The 20,224-nt window shown below is 47.0% G+C and overlaps 1 protein-coding gene across 4 annotated transcripts in view; it reads right to left on the bottom strand.

Moving 5' to 3' along the window:
- The window catches only part of CTCFL (CCCTC-binding factor like), a 46,502-nt gene that overhangs the window by 6,573 nt on the left and 19,705 nt on the right, over positions 1-20,224 (bottom strand). For all 4 annotated transcript variants that reach the window (XM_053244541.1, XM_053244540.1, XM_053244538.1 and 1 more), the window contains 3 exons: positions 13,385-13,545; positions 5,018-5,200; positions 3,166-3,283 (listed from right to left, as the gene is read on the bottom strand). In XM_053244541.1, coding sequence (XP_053100516.1) covers positions 3,166-3,283; positions 5,018-5,200; positions 13,385-13,545 — 462 coding nt within the window. The remainder of the gene's footprint in view (positions 1-3,165; positions 3,284-5,017; positions 5,201-13,384; positions 13,546-20,224) is intronic.

Here is a 20,224-nt window from a genome sequence, read left to right as displayed (position 1 = left end):
TTAAAAGCAAAAAATGTTTGATAGATTTGGCTCATTGTCACAAAAAACATCATGTAACCCAATGGTCACACAGGAACTGTACAGAACCCCATTATGTGCAGCGGGTTCCCTTCCATGGTGTGTGTGTGGGGGGGGGGGTCCACAGATATCCACGAATAATGGGGCATTAAAGTTAATGCAAATTGGGGGGGTAGGTTCTTGCACTGCCTCAAATCACCCCCCTAATGGACAAAATGGGCCAAATAAAGTGCCCCGCTGTCTTACAGATGTCCACAGATGCCTCCCCCAGAGTAAAAAAAACTGGCCCCAAATTGTTGGGGTTTTTTTTGGCCCCGTTTTTAAAAAAGCTCCCGGAAATGACCCCCGAGGTTCCTGCAGCACAGGCCTTCCCCAAATACAGGGAAATATAACCCTTCCCCAGATACAGGTACATAAGAAGCTGCCTTATACCAAGCCTTATACCATCTAGTTCAGTACTGTCAACTCTGACCGGCAGCAGCTCTCCAGAGTTTCAGGTGAGTTTTTCCCGGCCCTACCCGGAGAAGCCAGAGATTGCAACTGGGACGGTCCACATGCAAAGCAGGCGCTCTACCACTGAGCTGCAATCCCATCTGCTACGTTAAAAACACACAGAGTGATAAATACACAAAGTGTTAGGTCTTTAACTAACTTTGAGATCCAATTACTGGCAGCAGTTAAATTAAAAAGGGAGGGGAGAAAAGAGTGTCTGTTATGTGAAGATGGAGAAAGCTCTCTTTCTTGTACAGAGAAATATTGTAGTGATCTTGGCCAGGAAATCCTGGCAAGAGAATGGGAGTTGATGTGAGAAAACTGTGCCAAGTTCTCTTGGTGTGCCAATTTCCAAGCTAATTGTTTAAAACTATCATCTCTGTGGCCCCTAATACCTGTGAAGCTAAAAGAAAATATGCAAGTCAAGCAGTGATTTCTACTGAGGGGCTGTAATGTTTTGTGTACAATCATCATCGTGGTCGAAGACAGGGAAGGCTGGTGGCCCTGGGGGCTAGCTCCAGCCCCTGAAGCTATTTTATGTCGCCCTTGGCAACGGCAGCCCTCCCACATTTTAATCACGTATAGGAAAATGTTTCCCCCATAGTTTCACCCATAAGGAATGTGGCAGAATGAAAATGATGTTTCCAAGTTGTTAAGGGATGGAAATAGTCCATATAATGTTACCTTAGACATGGTAGTAGGGGCGGTGCTTGACTTAAAGGCACCTTAAAGTTATTCTCATGACCAGCCCTTTCAGGGAGGGACAGGGCTAGCCCAGGTAGGACTGGGAGTCCAAAGCCCAGGGGTGGCTCCCAATCCCGCAGATCCTCCCCTGGGTAGCCCTGATCCACTACCCAGGCAGGAAGGGAGGCAGGAAGCAAATGTGTGCCTCCTACCTCACTCTCTGCTCGTGTGGGTCATCGGGCTGCTGGCAGCCATCATTACCACAGAGCTAGGGGGAAGGAGCAAGGAACTTTCACAGTGCACCCCAGTCCCCACGCAGTGCATTGTGGGATACCCAGCAGCCTGGCTTCCTTCTCCCTGCTCCCAATTGCTGTGCCCTCATCTGGGTGCACATGGGTGGTGGAGCCCTGTTCAGGCTCTGGTTGTGTGGGGGAAGGCGGGTAGATACCTGCCTTCCCCAAAGCCCTCCCCACTTTGGTGGCGTGAACAATCTTTCTACGTTAAACCGAAAGGGACTTAAGATGTTTGTAATTTGTCCCCTTGTTTCTACTTTGTAACACTCGCTGCAGGAGGGGAGGCTCCGCTAAAAGGCTGTTGGGGCATGGGCCAGAGGAGGCAGCGGCTGTAACAGTGGTGGTGACTCATCATAGTCATTGGAACTGGCAGTCCTGATGGCAGTGGCTGCAGCATCTGAGGCTGCAGAGGGATGGGCTAAATCACTCCTGTCATCTCTTCCGCTCCTCTTCCTCCTTCTCCAGGCTCAGCGGCTGTGCTGTGATGGCAGAAAAGTGAGAGCCCAGCCTGTTCCCAGCCCACATCCACTCCCTTCCTTCTCTGTCTAACTGCTGTCCAGAAGGAGATGGAGGTGAACTGCCAAGTTTGTCTGAGGGTGGCGCCAGCTCGTCTGGTGGCAGCTCAAAGGCGTGCCTTCTCTGTGGTTGCCCCAGGACTGTGGAACTCACTTCCGGCTGAGATTAGAGCTGCTCCATCCCTGTTGGGTGTTAGGAAACAACTGAAGACACATCTCTTCAGCCAAGCTTTTTAGTTAGTTGGTGTGTTTTTATGGATATTTTAATTAGATTTTAAAATAAGTTTTCACTGTGACATTCTGGGTTTGTTTTATGCTGCAAACCGCCCAGAGACTTTGGTAGTGGGCGGTATACAAATTCATTAAATGAATGAATGAATTTGCCTGCCTTCCTTCCACAAAAAAAGTGATAAAAAGCCAGGAAGGGACTGGGAAGTTGGCAAGGGTGAACAACTTCTGATTCTGCCCCATCAACTTCTCTGCTGCATGTCTGTATATCTGTGACTGACACACCACCAGCTTTGACAGGGGTAGGGGGCCGGTGGGGGGGACAGGGTATCCAGCCTTAGTTCAGGAACCAAACCATCATTTATGGCATTGCTCCCTATGGGAAAATAGGTCCTGAGTTCAGACATATCAACTTAAGATACAGGTTTCAGGAACCAGTTGTGCCCCAAATCTGAGGTCTTCCTGTACAGAACACCATTACGGTGGCGATGCCTCCTCTCCAACTAGTGTGATACTGATCAAACCTGGTTCTGTTATATGACTTAAGAGCACTTAAGCTTCCAATGAAAAAAGAACTAATTATATCATTAACATCAGCAAAATTTACAGCTGCCACCAACTGAGAAAGAAGAACACCTAAAATGTGACACGGCCTTAATAAATTAGGAGAAATTCTAAATCAAGACAAATTGGCTGATATTCTGACTAACCATGCATCCATGCAGTGGGAAGAAGCATCCAATCCAGTGAATTTCTGGAGTTCTGAAATTAGCATCATGCAGCGGGTGGGGTGGGGTGGGGTGGGGATTTTGGCCAATTTCCCCCTTCCTTGGAAGAGCCCCATGCCACCCAAAATTATCTCCTGAGGGCTGACCCAGACATGCCCAAAAGACCTTTAATTCTTAAATACCACACAAGAACAGCTAATTTTTTACCTTCTTGTTTAGCATCATGAGTTGATCTCAGGGGTTCTTTCTTTTTGTTCTTGCTTTCTTTGTTGGGTCTCTTGGCTCTTGTCTGTCCACAATGTTCAGCATGCTTACGCATATTATTCTGTCCAGTATAAAAGATCAAAAACAAGACTTAAAATGTAAAGCATCCATATGTTCTTATGAAGCAGCAAAAAGATGCAGAGTTACTGCAAAACCTTTTGTTAGTTAAACACTGGCAAGTCTACAGCTCATGGGCAGAGGGTGCAGTTGAGCTTCACTCACTGGTCCTACACTTCTCTCCTTCTCTGAGCTAACAGGCCTGTTGACATGATCATCAATATCAGGGTAGGAGACATTCTACCCTGGTCTGCATGAAATCACAAGAATCTCTACAACCCAGGTTGCTCAAAGGAACGTAACCCAGATTTTGTAGCCTGCTCTTAACCAAGGTAGAAAAGGAAAGGAGAGCTCTCCTATATACCTTTTCTGACTCCGCTTATTCACTCTTATAATCCCCTCCCTGACCTCTGATCTCTTTGCTTTCTCTGCCTCTCTTGAACTCATTGGCGGATTTCTTCCAAAGGCATCATTGAGCTTCACAGGCCCAGGTTTTGTGGGTTTTTGCCTCTCACTGGCTTTGCTGCCCTGGTGTCACAGGAAAGCTGGTCTTGTGGTAGCAAGCATGAATTGTCCCCTTAGCTAAGCAGGGTCCACCCTGGTTTGCATCTGAATGGGAGACCACATGTGTGAGCACTGTAAGGTATTCCCCTTAAGGGATGAGGCTGCTTTCCATTAGGCGGGTGGGGAACAGAAGGATCCACGAAGATCTTGCTGCTTTTCACGACCAGCCTAACTCCAGCTGGGCTGCCCCAGGCTGGTTGTGAGAACAGCCTTGGTGTTTAGCTGAGGTTAAGCGAGCCTGTGATTCGCATAACCCCAGCCAGCAATTAGGGATGTGCACTGAACCGGTTCGGATAAGGGCCTCCAAACCAGTTTGAATGGCAGGAAGTTCCGCCAGTTCGAAGGTGGCGGGGCGGGTGCACTTACCGCTCCCTTCACTTTTCCCGCCGGAGGTCTGTGTTTTAAAAGTCCACCGGAGTGGTAGCGGACATCCCTACCGCCCTGTTGCCGCCTTTACCAGAAGTATCCGATGCGCGGGCTCATGCCAGATACGTGTGCGCAACATGCACGCGCAGGCACATTGGATACTTCTGCAGGTGGACCTTTAAAACACAGAGCACTGGTGGGGGGGGAAGTGGAGGGAGGGGTAAGTGCACCCTCCCCCACCCTTAATCACCCACCCCCACCTTCGAACTGCCAGAACCGCCTGCCGTTCAAACCGGTTTGGAGGTCCTTATCCGAACCGGTTCCATGCACATAAAGAGGTATGCACAAAGATTGCATACATCTTTAACTTGCACCATTTTTGTTCAGCTTCTGCTAGAAATGGGGAGGGCCAAGAGTACTGAAGCCCCACCCTCTAAACCAGGGTTGCTCAACTACAGCCCTCCAGCTGCTGGACTACATCTCCCATCATTCCTGGCTATTGGCTACTGTGGCTGGTGGTGATGGGAGTTGCAACCCAACAACAGCTGAGGAGTCGGAGTTGGGAAGCCCTGCTCTAAAGCCTAGAACCCCTCTCTGGCTTGCGAGATGTCATAATGTATCACCCACACACTTTAAAGCCTATTCCTGCAGCCATGAGGGATAGAAACTTGCCTGTCTGCAGCTGATAATGGGCGTTTGACTTATTTATGCAGAAATAAAGAACATGCAGAGTCCTGGCCATCTATTCTTTTGACTGCAGGCATCGCCTTTTATGTTAAAAGGGAAGTTTAAAAGCAAGTTAGCATACCCAGCGTGAATAGCCCCTACCACATTTAGGGCATGTGTAGACTCTTGGCTGAAAACTGGAGTCGTGGTATTTCTTGAAGTGAACCGTGAGGAGCTGCTTCTGTCGAAAGCATTTGCTGCAAGAACTGCAAACGAAGGGTTTCTCACCAGTATGGGTCCGCTTGTGCATAACCATGTGGCGTTCCTGGGAAACATGTCAGACAAAATAAAATCAAGTTGTAACCTGTCTCTGGGCATGTATGGATGTACATAACTTTAGCAGCAAGTCTGGGGTGGAATCATATTCACTGTAGAGTAGGCAGAGGACAACTTTCTGGTTTCAGCAGAAGACAGATGTGCACAGGGTGATTGGCTGGACTGTGTGTCAATCATGAAGCCACTCCTTCCCTTCTAGGAGCAGAGCGGTACAGAGTGCCAAACGGACAGTTTTGTGTCAGTCACAGAGCCACCTTCCCAACGTCCCCAGAGCAGTTTTTGGAGTTCAAAATGAAAACTTCTTTCTTTTAAAAGAACAAGACAAATATTTGAGGAGATAAACTGGAAAACAAAAACAAAGCATACTGTCTACCTGAATAGTCTACCTGTGATATTTGCTTTTTCTTTGAGGCTTTACAAGTCCTTGAAGCCAGGGGTGTAGCTAAGGGAGAAGGGGCCCGTGTTCGCCCCTCTCCCCAGCAGTCCCTCAGAGTGACGGACATAATGAAGAAAACCGGGAAAGGTGAAGCTGGGGGGCCCTCTGGAACTTGGGGGCCTGGGTGCTTTGAACCCATCCACTCAATTATAGCTACACCCCTGCTTGGAGCCAAGTTTCCAAGCACTAGCCTAGCAAGCTTCTCTGCCATCTCTATGCACAAGAGTGATGGCTCTTTTCTTTTTAGCAAGGTGAGAACAACTGTCCCTATCCAACACCACCACAGGTTCTCTCCAGTGGTTGTCACTGGTGTCTAACTTCTCTTTTTGCCCTTTTAGGGCAGGGAACCATCTGCTCTTTTTCTATGTAAACCACTCTGAGAACTTTTATGTTGAAAAAAAGGAAATGTTGTGCCGTCGAGTCAGTGTCGATTCCTGGCAACCACGGAGCCCTGTGGTTTTCTTGGTAGAATACAGGAGTGGTTTGCCATTGCCTTCTCCTGTGCAGTATGAGATGATGCCTTTCAGCACCTTCCTATATCACTGCTGCCCGATATAGGTGTTTCCCATAGTCTGGGAAACATAGGAAGCTGCCATAGACTGAGTCAGACCATAGGTCCATCTAGCTCAGTATTGTCTTCACAGACTGGCAGCGGCTTCTCCAAGGTTGCAGGCAGGAATCTCTCTCAGCCCTATCTTGGAGAAGCCAGGGAGGGAACTTGGAACCTTCTGCTCTTCCCAGAGTGGCTCCATCCCCTGAGGGGAAGATCTTGCAGTGCTCACACTTCTAGTCTCCCATTCATATGCAACCAGGGCAGACCCTGCTTAGCTAAGGGGACAAGTCATGCTTGCTACCACAAGACCAGCTCTCCTCTGGTCTGCTCCAGAAGACCAGCGGGGATTCGAACCAACAGCCTCCTTCTCTCTAGGCAGGTTGCTTCCCATTAGGGTCATGTAAAAGCGAAAGTGTGCCATCAAGTCACTCTCGACTCCTGGCGCCCACTGAGCCCTGTGGTTTTCTTTTGGCAGAATACAGGAGGGGTTTGCCATTGCCTCTTCCCGTGCAGTATGAGACGATGCCTTTCAGCACCTTCCTATATCGCTGCTGCCTGATATAGTACCACGGCCATTTTTGCTGGCAGGGCAGGGGGCTGGCAGAGAGGCAGACTCCTGCTTGCCTTACTGCACACGTTGCCCGCTGAGGCTCTGAGTGGTGCCACAGCAAGTTGGCAGAGCAGGGAGCTGGAGGAGGAGGAAGTCCTCCGGCATCCCCCAATTGCCTACAGCCCACCCCCTCCACAAAGACACCCACACAATGATGAACCTGGGGTTAAGGGCACGCTTGCGCCCTTAAACCCAGGTTTAAGCCTGGGGTAAATTCCTGGGCTTGTGGCCAAGGCACTACCAGGATTGGGCTCGATCCTGGCAGTGCACACGGGCAGCCCAGCCCAGGGCTGGACTATCTAAGCCTGGTCTTGACTGCCCGTGTGAACAGCCTCATTCTGTTGCTGTCCACCCTCAGGAGTGGGAACAGCTGCATAGCCCTCTGGCCATGTTTCGCTCAGGCCTGGGGACACTGAAGGTCTCGGGGAACTCCTTATTCCTCCTCCCACTTTGAGAACTTTGGGAGCTACCAGCAAGAAACAGCAGCCTGGGAAGACAGATAGCGTAGAGCAGCTTGCATAGAAGTGCACATCCATCAAAGAAAGGAATTTAACAACCAAACTGCTGAATTCCAGGAGAATTTTTGCTGCAGGCCTGGAGGGGTGGAAGAGAGGCTGCTTTGTGGCGGGGAGAAGATGGAGAGAAAATGAATGGGAGAGAAAAGAAAATCGAAGCTGTGTTGGAGAGGAGAGTTTCATGCAGCAGAGGATGCGTGTGTGAGGAGAGAGCAGCTCATTCAGAGTGCCTGGGACTTTTACACACAGCAGGTTTTTCCGCGACTTTACAGGGAGACTTTACTGCAAATTCAAAGTTGTCCCCCAAACCCGACACAAACAGTGGATTTTTTTTTACCCTGAGATAAATCCGGCTACATTCTAACGTGCAGTGAAAAACCCAAATTATGTGTGAACTGCTCCCCGATAACTCCCAGGGACTTTGGGGTAAATCTGGCCGATATGTAAACACACCCTCTCCATTCTGGAGGAGATGCGAATTAAAGGGCTTTAAAAGCCCCGTGTGAAAAACTTCCTGGAGACTGATGCTTAAGGTCCAAAAAAGGTTTATTAGGAAAACTACACGTAGGAGAGAAAGCCTGTGTCCCTGCATGTAGCTAACTCTTAGTGCTGGGGAGAGAGAAGGAGAAAGCAGGAAGGAAGTAGCCTGAGAATATTAGTCTTGTTGGGGGTTGTAATTTTTATCCCCCAGTTAATTAGCAGAGCACTAAAGAAGCTACCCATTCCAGTTACAGAGTAGAATGCAGAGTTTAGTTGTTGCAGCTATTTAGAGAAGATACATGGAGATTCTTGTAGAACTAAATACTAAGTAGAATTATTGGTGAAGTACACTTTGGATACGAAAGACCTAATCCTTAATTTATAGAACTACATAATAATAGGTAGGGAGAGAGAGAGGTGTTTCCATCTGCTCTCTAAGAGGAAAGGGAGGGATTCTGACTCAACAGGAAATACCTGAAGAGTAATATCAGGGGTCATACAGGTAGAACAGCTAGGGAGATTCTTACTCACTACCTCTGCTCCCAATGCCCCTAGGGGTCATTCGGACAGTTGCTGCAAAATGGTGATGCACTGGAACTCCATATCCAACAAGTCTACCTGTCAGAATATCAGTCTACCGGGCTCAGAGTAGAGATAAAAGAACGGAATCAAGAAGAGGGATTTCCCTAAAGCCCCTCATGGTCAGTAAGTTAAACAGGTGCAGAGAGCCGATGTTTGAGGAGTCACACCTCCAACACCCTGAACACCTGAAGAGAGAGAGAGAGATTAAAAATGGCATAGTCACATGCCCCCACTCAGCCAGCCAATCAGATTTCAGGTAGTGGCAGGATGAAATGCCTGAAGATAAGCCCAGGAACTACCAAGAGCTCCAAACTTATTCCTGTTCCAGCTCATAGCAATAGCAATAGCACTTACATTTATATACCGCTCTATAGCCGAAGCTCTCTAAGCGGTTTACAATGATTTAGCATATTGCCCCCAACATTCTGGGTACTCATTTTACCGACCTCGGAAGGATGGAAGGCTGAGTCAACCTTGAGCCCCTGGTCAGGATCAAACTTGTAACCTTCTGGTTACAGGGCCGCAGTTTTACCACTGCGCCACCAGGGGCTCAAGGTTTCCATGTGGGAGAAAGTGGCCAAGGTGCATTACTGTGTCTGTGTGGAGTGTCCCTAAGTACTCTGCTGTGGGTGGGGGCAGAGCAGAAAAGCCTCAGGGGGTCAGAGTCAGGCCCTAGGCTGGCAACTGACTGTCCCTATTCTACAGCCAGTTTCCAAATACTCAGAGTAGAAAGAACATTTGTGAAAGATTTGTCCTTCAGTTCAAGTTAACTTCAAAAACACACCATCCCTTAAACCAACAACAACAACAACAAAACTCACTATCTGAACACGCTAGAACAGGCTCAAGCTTAAGATTTTAACAGGGCGAGCTTTATGCAGAAATCGCTTAATATGGCAAGACGATAATAAACACATTGCAGAGAACTGGCCAAAAATATGTAAATATTTAAATCAAACTCTATTGCAAATGCATACCGAGAAGATGAAATGTAATCATTTCTACATATGCCTAAGCCAAGAAATAGAAAAGGTGCATCATCTGCAAAGAGACTATCAGCTGTCACTTATTTTAAAAATAAGGAATCAGACTGAGGCTTATGGAGACAGGATTGCATTTTTTTAAAAAATAAATTGTTGTACACCACCCAGAGCCTTTGTATGGGGTGTTTTATAAATGAAAGAAAGAAAGAAAGAAAGAAAGAAAGAAAGAAAGAAAGAAAGAAAGAAAGAAAGACCAAGAGAGGAACACAGGAAGCTGCCTTCTACTGAGTCAGACCATTGGTCCATCTAGCTCAGTATTGTCTACACAGACTGGCAGTGGCTTCTCCAAGGTTGCAGGCAGGAGTCTCTCCCAGCCTTATCTTGGAGATGCCAGGGAACTTGGAATGTTCTGCATGCAAGCAGGCAGGTGCTCTTTCCAGAGCGGCTCCATCCCCTAAGGGGAATATCTTGTAATACTCACACATGTAGCAATAGCAATAGCACTTACATTTATATACCGCTCTATAGCCGGAGCTCTCTAAGCGGTTTACAATGATTTAGCATATTGCCCCCAACATTCTGGGTACTCATTTACTCATTTTACTGACTTTGGAAGGATGGAAGGCTGAGTCAACTTTGAGCCCCTGGTCAGGATTGAACTTGTAACCTTCTGGTTACAGGGCGGCAGTTTTACCACTGCGCCACCAGGGGCTCCTTTAGTTTGTAAGACAAACAATATAAGCATCCTCAGCAGATCTGCAGATACAAACCTCACATCCAAGTCTCCCATCCAAATGCAAACCATGGCAGAACCTGCTTAGAAAAGGGGACAATTCATGCTTGCTACCGCAAGACCAGAGAGGATGAACTTAAAAGGTCAGAAGCTGGAAGACGTTCAAAACGCCAGTTTGCAAAGAAGATAGAAATAATAACTGACATGATGAGGAATATTACTTAAAGTAATCCCATTGAAATTAAAAGGACAAGTTAGAAATTGCCTAACTTGTCCTTTTAATTTCAGTGGGACTACTTTGAGTAATCTTTCTTATGTCAGCCATTGAACATTGATATTGAAAATATATAAAGAAATTGGAAATTCTCTCTTTCCTTTTGTCTTCCTTGTTTGTGTCAGTATCTACAACTACTACTACTGCAAATATTTAATATGCCGCTTTTCAACAAAAGTTCTCAAAGCAGCTTATACAGAACAATAAATAGTAGATAAATAAGATGATTCCCTGTTCCAAATGATTCACAGTCTAAAAAGGTAGGCACCAGCAACAGCCACTGGAGGGATGCTGTGCTGGGGACGGAGAGGGCCAGTTACTCTCCCCCTGCTAAACGTTAGAGAATCACCACTTTTAAAAGGTGCCTCTTTGCTCAGTTAGCAAAGATAACTATTGACATTGCAGGCCCCTTGGGGCAGGAACTTAGCCTCTCATGCTTTGCAGAGTGCCATGTACAAGGAGAGCAATACAGAAATAATACATAATAATAATTGAGAAAATGGAGACAAAGCAAAGAATGGATATTACAAAACTTGCTGTGTAGGGCCAGTTGCAAGGGATGGGCAAGGAATTACAACCTCACGGCGGTGGCAGATCTATAGTGGAACCGTGTCAATTAATTATTTATTTAAGAGATTTAATATAACACCCAATCCACAGACTCAGGGTGGTGTACAGACAAGAACAGCATCCGAAATTTAAAACTAAAACAAAGAGAGTGTGAGAGCGAGAGATTGATTTAAAGGGCAGACGCCTGGCGGAAAAGAAACATCTTCAATAAGACCTTAAAGGAGGGGGCAGACCGAATCTGGCGGGGAAGAGAATTCCAAAGCGAAGGGGTGGCAACAGAGAAAGCCCTTCCAGGGGCCCTATTACTGCGGACCTCTCTGAGACCAGGGACAGAAAGAAGGGCAATCTGAGAAGATCTCACAGGATGGGACAGAACTGGCTGGGAGAGGCAGTCGTGAAGGTAAGCAGGTGCTAAGCCCTGAAGGGCTTTAAAGGTGAGAACCAGCACTCTGAATGGGACCTGGAAGCAAATAGGTAACCAATGCAGCGACCGCAAGAGAGGTGTCACACTATCATATCTCCTAGCGCCCATAAGCAAGAGGGCCACCATGTTCTGGACCAACGGAAGCTTCCGGGTCGTCATGACGACTTGGGCCTTTCTCCCTAGCTGCCCTTTTTGCTTGGAGCACCTGCATGCTGCCTCCTCTCTCCTCCAAATCCCTTCTTAAAACCCAACTTCTATGAAACCTTGGGCACAAGTCCCTATACCCTACCGTAACAAAGCTTAACGACATGCAACTGCAACAACTGCATACTCTTCCTCTGTTATCCCTGCTCCACTTCCCTTCCCCTCCTCTGTCGTATCAATAACCAGACTGTGAGCCACCTAATGACACAGCGGGGAAATGGCTTGACTAGCAAGCCCGAGGTTGCCGGTTTGAATCCCTGCTGATATGTTTCCCAGACTATGGGAAAGACAGGGGTATATCTAGGGTAGGGCATGCAGGGCACGTGCCCCGGGTGCCACTTGAAGTGGGGGCGCCATTTTTTAAAATTATTATTTTTTAAATGGCCGCCAAAAACAAAATGGCCACCACGCATGCTCAAATGGCCTCTGTGAGGCACTAGGCCATGCCAGGCCTCTCAGAGGCCATTTGACCATGTGGGGCATCCATTTTGTTTTCAGCGGCCATCTTTAAAAAAAAATTGTTTTAAAAAATGGCCACCGCACATGCTCAAATGCGAAGCCCTAGAGGCCAGTGGGGGGAGTGGGAACCTTTGCAGACCCCCCCCCCCCACGGCCTTTAGGAAGCCCCCCAAAGGGGCTACAGGTAATTAAAAAATTATTATTATTGTTACATTTATAACCCGCTCTTCCTCCAAGGAGCCCAGAGCGGTGTACTACATACTTGAGTTTCTCTTTCACAACAACCCTGTGAAGTAGGCTAGGCTGAGAGAGAAGTGACTAGCCCAGAGTCACCCAGCTAGTTTCATGGCTGAATGGGGATTTGAACTCGGGTCTCCCTGGTCCTAGTCCAGCACTCTAACCACTACACCACACTGGCTCTTGCCAGTAAAATCTAAGCTGACACTAGGGCGCTTTCCAGACTAGCCGCTCAGAAGCAGCGAAATGCTCAGTCCAGGCAAATCACTTTCAAAATGTAAAACCTGCAGGGGGAGCAGTCTCGCGTAAACTAACCCCACTACCACCCCCAAACACCTTTTTTACGCCGGATAAATGACATCATAGCACAAAGTCGCAGCGATTAAATTCAAAACAAGGCCTCCAACATATGAACGGCACCCTGGCGCTTTCGTCGGGACTGCGGTGTCACGGCACAGGAAGAGTGGAAGCAAACTTCAGAGACGTGTTGTGACCCCGTTGCAGGGTCTAGTCTGGAGAGCGCCTAGGTGCCGAGACCCCAGCCACACAGACCAGCAGAAATCCGTCAGGGCCCCATTCGCTTTTCAAGATTAAACATGGCCTGTTCATTTTTAAACTTATCCTGGGAGCCATGACAGCTAGATAGTTGTAGCATTCATAGGCTTGACTGTGCTCTCTCTCCCCCAGAGGTACACGCACTCAGAAAAAATAACGTTTTTTCCCTGGCTCCTTGAAAAGCAGGAATCAATTAATTATTATTTTGTAATGTATTGAAATAATTTTGCTCATTTTCATTTTCATGCAGTTCAAATATTATTTCTGACATATGGCAGCAAGAAGTGAAGTGGATTTAGATAGGTATAGAGTTTCTCCTCCAGTCATAATGATGGGGTACATCACTACTCTTATAAGCAAATCACACTACTTAAGACTTACCATAAGTAATCCCCCTCCCTCTGCCATTTGCACCACAAACCTTGATGTTCTTTGCATAACTATGGGAATTTAGCTACAGATGGCAGCAATAAATATTTGCACTGTGATCAAAGCAAAATGCATCCCTGCAAACTAATCCCATCAAACCAGCAATCAGACCCCAACTATCTTAAATACCTGCTTGCATGCATAACCGCACTGATCACATTTGAATCTCTTTTCATTTCTGTGTGTCTTCTTGTGCTGTCTGAAAGCATAGCGCTCATGAAAGACAACCTCACAGTAACTGCACTTCAGGGGCACTTCAATGTAGGAATGCAGGTTTCGCAAATGGATACCTGAAAAAAGTACCAGAGCAAAGGAGTTTTAAGCCTTTCTATGCATTTTCTCTAATGCAGAGTTCTGACTAAATTTACAATATACAGTACATGTGTCTCCCTGGAGGACAGCGTATACATGCTCTAACTGAAGATTGAATATATCGGTGCAGGATAATGGAATAAATAGTGGCTTTGGAAATCAGCATTTCCACAGTTCCACATTGGATCCAGAAATAGGACCAATTCACAAGATGGTCATAGCGGCCGTTTTACACATTAGGCAAACCTGGAATCATGCATGATGTGGAAAGAGCAGATACGAGAGAAATTTTTCTTCCTCTCTCACAACACTAGAACCAGGAGTCATCATCCCATGAAACTGATTGCCTGGGAGATGTTCGCACATGGCTTCATGCTTCAGGGTAAATGTTGAGCAAAGCCACTTCAAACTACACTCGTGGCACTGAGAGAAGCAGCCCCTCCCCTCTGCTCTCGGATTTTGTTTTGAAACAAGTTCACATGGCATGCTCCTTGTTTTCCTTCTAGCCAATGGCGGCGGGGGGGGGGGAGTGAGTGAGAGCTTCCTTAAGAGAGATATCTGCATTTCTAAAGAGAACATCCCTCTTATCTTGGTAATGAGTCTACATCATGCCTCTCCCTATTTGCTCCAGCGTTTTCAGAAAAAGTAGCTTAAAACCAGCATTTTAAAAATCTGGAAATACGTTGAGAAAAGCTAGAATTTGCATCACAAAGCCCAATTGGTGTGTGGAGTGGGTCCAAGAATCTCGAAGGGACTTTGGGGTAAGTTTGGCTGGTGTGTGAACGCACACATTCTCCTCTGAAGTAGATTAGGAGTAGAAGCCCTGTGTGTAAAGCCTCCTGGAAACTTAGGAAAGATGAAAGGAAGTATTTGTTTTCCACTAATCTATGGAATGTTCTGCTGGCCACCAGCCTGGATGGCTTTAGAAGGGGCCTTTCATGGCCTCTTTTAAAATTCATGGAGGACATCAATGGCTACTAGTCATGATGGCTATAGGCTACCTCCAGATTCAGAGGCAAGATACCTCTATGTATCTAGTTGCAGAGTGGCAACAGCAGAGAGGGGACATGCCTTCATCTCCTGCTTATGGGCTTCCTAGAAGCATCTGGTGGACTACTGTGGGAAACAGGATGCAGAATTAGACAGGCCTTGGGCCTGATCCAGCAAGGCTGTTCTTATGTTAAGTATCTGCCTACAATCTCAGTTTCCTGCCTGCATGCCTGTGGCAAATCCCAGGTTTCAGTTAGCTCAAAAGCTCCATCTAGGGTGCCCCCTGCCTAGCATTCTGCCTAACATCCTAGCAATCTATCCCTTCTATTTTGTCCCTAGTTTATCTGAATAAACCCTCAAAATACTGTTGTCTAGAACTGGGCTTACAGACTCTGACTGTGGTGCACCAGGAAGTCTCAAACTGGACAGCAGGGTTTGTTGGAAGCTGCGTCTGTGTCTGGCTGGTGACTCTGGACCATTCTTCAACTGGTGGCAGCCTACCTTAGAGGAGTGGCATTCTCCTAAAGTGAGCTCAGTGTTGCTCGACTGAGGATGGATCCCAGGGAAAAGAAAGAGTCTCCAAGTCTCTCAGAGTGGCACATATGGTAGAAGTGACTGCAGTGAATAAAGCCAGCTATGTGACACCCTGTAGGAGCTGGAACTGCAGATTAGGTGTGCTGAGTGTCTTTCACTATTAAACAAAAGGAGTGTGAAATATTCTGTGTTGTTCTCTTACCCTTCCTGGTTATTAAAACAGTAAGTTAGAGATCCCTCTCCCAAATTACATATTATGACTTTCGAGGACTCAAAAAAATAATTCTGTGATACTGGCCTAATGAAATTTAAAAGCAGCTAGGGTTTCAAGAGTCATATAATCAATTACTGTGTGCTATATAAAAGTTCAGATGTTAATGTGTGCTCTGGGCCAAGCCCATGCTGCAATAAAAGTACTCCCAACGACTTCAAAGGAGCCTTATCAGGTCTTTTCCGAATTGATTCTCATTGCGATTTTACATTTTCTTTGAACTCCCCTTGGAGTTGCACTAGGCCCAAATTAGAATTAATAAAACTGCAAGCAAGCAAGAGTCCAAGGAAAAACAACTATTTTTATGTTCTGCATCTGAGCAAACCTTTTCAGCACATTTACACCTCAAAATCTCTGATGTACCACCATCATTTCTTGGGTATATATTATTTAGGGACTACAGATAAATTCCCCAAATATCTATGGTTTCCCCCCCCTCCTGCCGCCACCTGCCTTTCTGTTGTAGCACTCTGAAACCCTGTTTAAGTACCAAACTGAGACCTAATATTTACCCGAATCGAAGACAACTCTGAATTTAAGATGACCCCCTTTAAAAGTAGAGATTAAATACAGCTTACATCCCCATATACTCGAAAGGAACAGAACTCTGAATTTAAGATGACCTGATTTCTAATGTAAAGGAACTTGGGGGGAAACCTAGTCTTGGATTCAGATAAATATGGAGCCTCATGATCTGTGAGAAGAGCTCGCAGGTGGGCTTCGTGGAAGGTGGATTTAACCTACCTTCCCCACAGATGATCTCCTCTCCTCCTCCACAGATGATCTCCACCCACCTGGGTGGGTGGATCTCTCTGAAGCTCCAAGGTTCGGGGTGCTGGGATGTGCTGCCCTGCACCCCAGAGCTCAAATAATGCAAAGTGAAAATGTGCAGTGCATTATGGGATTCCCCCCTCCCCTCCCCGAGTGTGCCAGCCATGGCTGTGACACATGAGCATAAACATGAGGTTAAGGGAGCGCTCGCTTATCCTGGCATTTCACATAGGTGTGCAAAACCGGGCTGGGCTCCCTTCGCCCGGTTTTGCATGGACATCTGAATAGCCTCATGGTATTGTAGCAACCCCTGCTAACTGGGAAGAGAGGAAACTTTTCCACTGTCCATATGGAGCCCAGCTCAGCATCCATCTCAGTGGCTACTGCTGGTGTCTCGTGTGTGTGTGTGTGTTTGTGAGCCCTTTCGAGACCGGGAACCATTTCCTCATTTTCTTTGCAAACCACTCTTTGTGTTAAAAAGCAGTTTATACATATCTTTAATTCTTATTTGGACACTAATGATCCTACTTCTGAATAGTCCAGATCCAATACAGACAGTGAACTCTGTGCAAGCAGAGGTCATATACCTATTTAAAACTTTATAGCCCTCCATTTCTGTTCAGAGGGCACCCAAAGTGGCAGCTCATAATAGAATAAAAATGCATAGCAACCTTAAAACAATAAAACCAATAAAACATCAACGCAATTAAAAAGAAGGAAGAAGGAAGGGAGGAAGCTTAAAGCCAGTTTCATCTAAATAACCCTCAAAATCTTTCTGCAAGTAGAAGACAGAAGCCAATGAAGCCCATTATGGGAGACAGCTTCAAAACCTGATGGGGACACCACCAAAAAGGCTATACTTCTGCCAATAGCAAACCTAGTGATAAAGCTAGAACAAGCAGAAGGCCTTAGATCAGGAGTTTCCAACCTTGGGTCCCCAGATGTTGGACTACAACTCCCATCATCCCCAGCCACAATGACTAAACATCTGGGGACTGGGAATGCCTGCCTTAGATGATGACTTGAGCATGCAGGTTTACATGGGAGCAGGTGGTCCTTCAAGTCTTACAGGGACATAGGATGTTGCCTTATACAGAGTCAAACCATTGGTCCATCTAGCTCACTGTTGTCTACACTGACTGCCAGTGACTTATCCAAAGTTTCAGACAGGAGTCTTTTCCAGCCTGGATATCCCAGGGATTGAACCTGGGACCTTCTGCATGCAAGTGGATGATCTACCACTGAATTGTGGTCTAGTGGTTAGTGCTGGACTAGGACCGGGGAGTCCCGAGTTCAAATCCCCATTCAGCCATCATACTTGCTGGGTGACTCTGGGCCAGTCACTTCTCTCTCAGCCTAACCTACTTCACAGGGTTGTTGTGAGGAGAAACTTAAGTATGTAGCACACCGCTCTGGGCTCCTCAGAGAAAGAGCAGGATATAAAATGTAAATAAATAAAAAATCCCCATTTTGAAGGAGATGTGGACACTACACCAGCAGCAAAAACATCTGAGGATTTTTGAAAGAAGCTGAATTAGTTTTGGTTTTTTGGATTTTTTAAGTTGATGTATCAACTTGGCACTTCACCCTTTAGGGAGGCCTACGTGACACTTTGCCGCCGCAGCCAACTTCTCCCCTGCCATAACCACCCCATGAACAGATTTGGCTGAAAAAGAATGACTGGCTTAAGGTCACCCACTTGGTAGCTGCAGGGGAATTGAACCCAGGTCCTAGTCGAAGCACCACACCGGCTCTTGACAAAGCCAGAGCACTTTCTCGGGGAGGTTTTGCACATCTGTGTTAAAAATATTTTTACATACACTGCGGCCCACCATGAGTTCATTAATTCATAAGAGCCACAAGGTGGCACCAGTTCACTTCAGCACCAAACGAAACTCAGGCGCTCGCATATTCTCCCCAGTGGCAAAACGGAATCCAGCAAAAGGCTTACTGACAAATGCATCAAACCCGCCTGCTGCACAGCCTCCATTAATTTCTGTGGGCTTATCAGAGCTCTTGCACAAGCTCCCTTAAAGTAAACAAGGCTGCTCAGCTGCAGTGCTTAGAGGATGGCTTCTAAGGCCTTTCATAATTTCTCCCTTGAGGAGGAACAAAGTGGTTCTCTCCTGGTCTCCCACACTCACCTCACCTGCCTGAGCACTGGAAATACAAAGGGTGGATGCTAGGGACAGGACCTTTCTGATGCTGGCGCTCCAACTTTGGGACACTCTCCCTGGAGAGATTCCATGTGCTCCCTCCCCTCTCGTGGGGTTTTGAAAGCCAATTCATTCACACAAACTTTTCATGCAGCATGTTCTTGTTTTAAGCTCTTTGGCTGGGAACATAGGAAGCTGCCTTATACTGAGGCAGACCTTTGGTCCGTCCAGCTCCAGCAGTGGCTTCTGCAAGATTGCAGGCAGGAATCTCTCTCAGCCCTCTCTGGAGATGCCAGGGAGGGAACTTGGAACCCTCTTGCTCTTCCAGAGTGGCCCATCCCCTAACGGGATAACTTAAAGTGCTCACACATGTAGTTTCCCATTCAAATGCAAGCCAGGGTAGACCCTGCTTAGCAAGGAGGACAATTCATGCTTGCTCTACCACAAGACCAGCTCTCCCCAACCTTTTCCTTTATCTTGATCACTACATCATCATTAGAAACTTTTGCAGACCACCACATAAGCAGGCTGTTTTTCAACATTTTAACATGGCTTATGGTTGACGCGAGTCAAATATATATATATATATATATATATACACACACACACACACACACACACACACATATATATACACACACACACACACACACAGCTATCACTATGCTCACTCACAAACATAGTGCACTCGTCACTGTACTGTATGCATTCATTTTAGAAGTAAACTTGGGTGCAGGCTTCCTCCAATGCAAGGTAAAGATACAAAGTGTACTACTTTATGCACGTCTACAATGGACCCCAAAACTATGTGCAGAGTGGCAATTTGGATGAACTGCCCCCACCCAAAGTGATAAAGGAACTGGGAGAAAGTCAGGACGCCCATGAAAGATGTCAGGATGCGTGTACTCTTGGCACTTTTGATCATGTGGCCAGGGAATTGTCCTCTGAACAAGCCCAACATGTGAATAACTGTAGTGATGTACATGAATTGTGATCCGAAGAGCATTTCACAACACATACCTGGCACCTTTAAAAGAGAGGGGAGCAGGTCCATACCTGCTTCTCTGCTGCTCGCATGCAACTTCCCGTTTGGGCGGTATGCTCCCCAGCCACCATAGTGTTAGGAGCCTGTCCATCCAGTGTCCAAATCAAGGTTGCTGTCAAGGTCAGAGGCAGCTCCTTGAAGTCCTCCCTGGTCTGAGTCGGAGGCTCAGCTGTAGCAGGCACAAAAAGACTTTTTGCTTCCAGCAGCGTTCACTGCCTGCTGGCCTTGATTTATAGTGCTTTGACTAATTGGGTTCCTCCTCCGATCAGCTGCCAACGATTCAGCATTTATCTTGCTTGTTAAGCAGCCGTTTGCTCCGTCTGAGTGTTTCCAACTGTCACCGGTGATGCTCATATCTCTGTTGTTGGGGTGTTATTGTTTGCATGCTCTCTGGCTCTGGGCTTGGCTCTGCACCCCCCTTCTCCTGTGCAGCTTCTGATGGCCCCCCGGGAGCTGCAGCCTCAACTAGGCCTGCCTCAGTTTCTTCCTGTGGCCTGACAGATGGACTCTCCTCCTGTTGGAGGGTTGCCACCTTCCTCTTCCTCTTCACTATCAGAAGGTAAGGGCATGACACATAGCGCGGTGGTGGTGCTCTCCACAGCTGCCCTCACAAGACAGAGGAACACACATGGCCACCACACATGTGCAGCAGCCATTTGTGTGGTCTGCTGTGCATGCACGGAGGCCATGTGCATGTGGCCGTCACGTGAGGGCAGCTGGAGAGAGTGCTGCCACCATGCTATGGAAGTTGGGCGGACGCACTGCCCAAACAGGAAGCTGCGGGCTAGCAGAGGAGGAGCAAGTATGGACCTGCTCACCTCCTTTTTAAAAGTGCCAGGGATGTGTTGTGATTCACTCTTCAAATCGTGATTCCGGCACATACCTAAATA

This window comes from Hemicordylus capensis, chromosome 4 (genome assembly GCF_027244095.1).
Source record: "Hemicordylus capensis ecotype Gifberg chromosome 4, rHemCap1.1.pri, whole genome shotgun sequence".
Taxonomy (NCBI): Eukaryota; Metazoa; Chordata; class Lepidosauria; order Squamata; family Cordylidae; genus Hemicordylus; species Hemicordylus capensis.
This window is presented reverse-complemented; position numbering and strand designations above follow the sequence as displayed.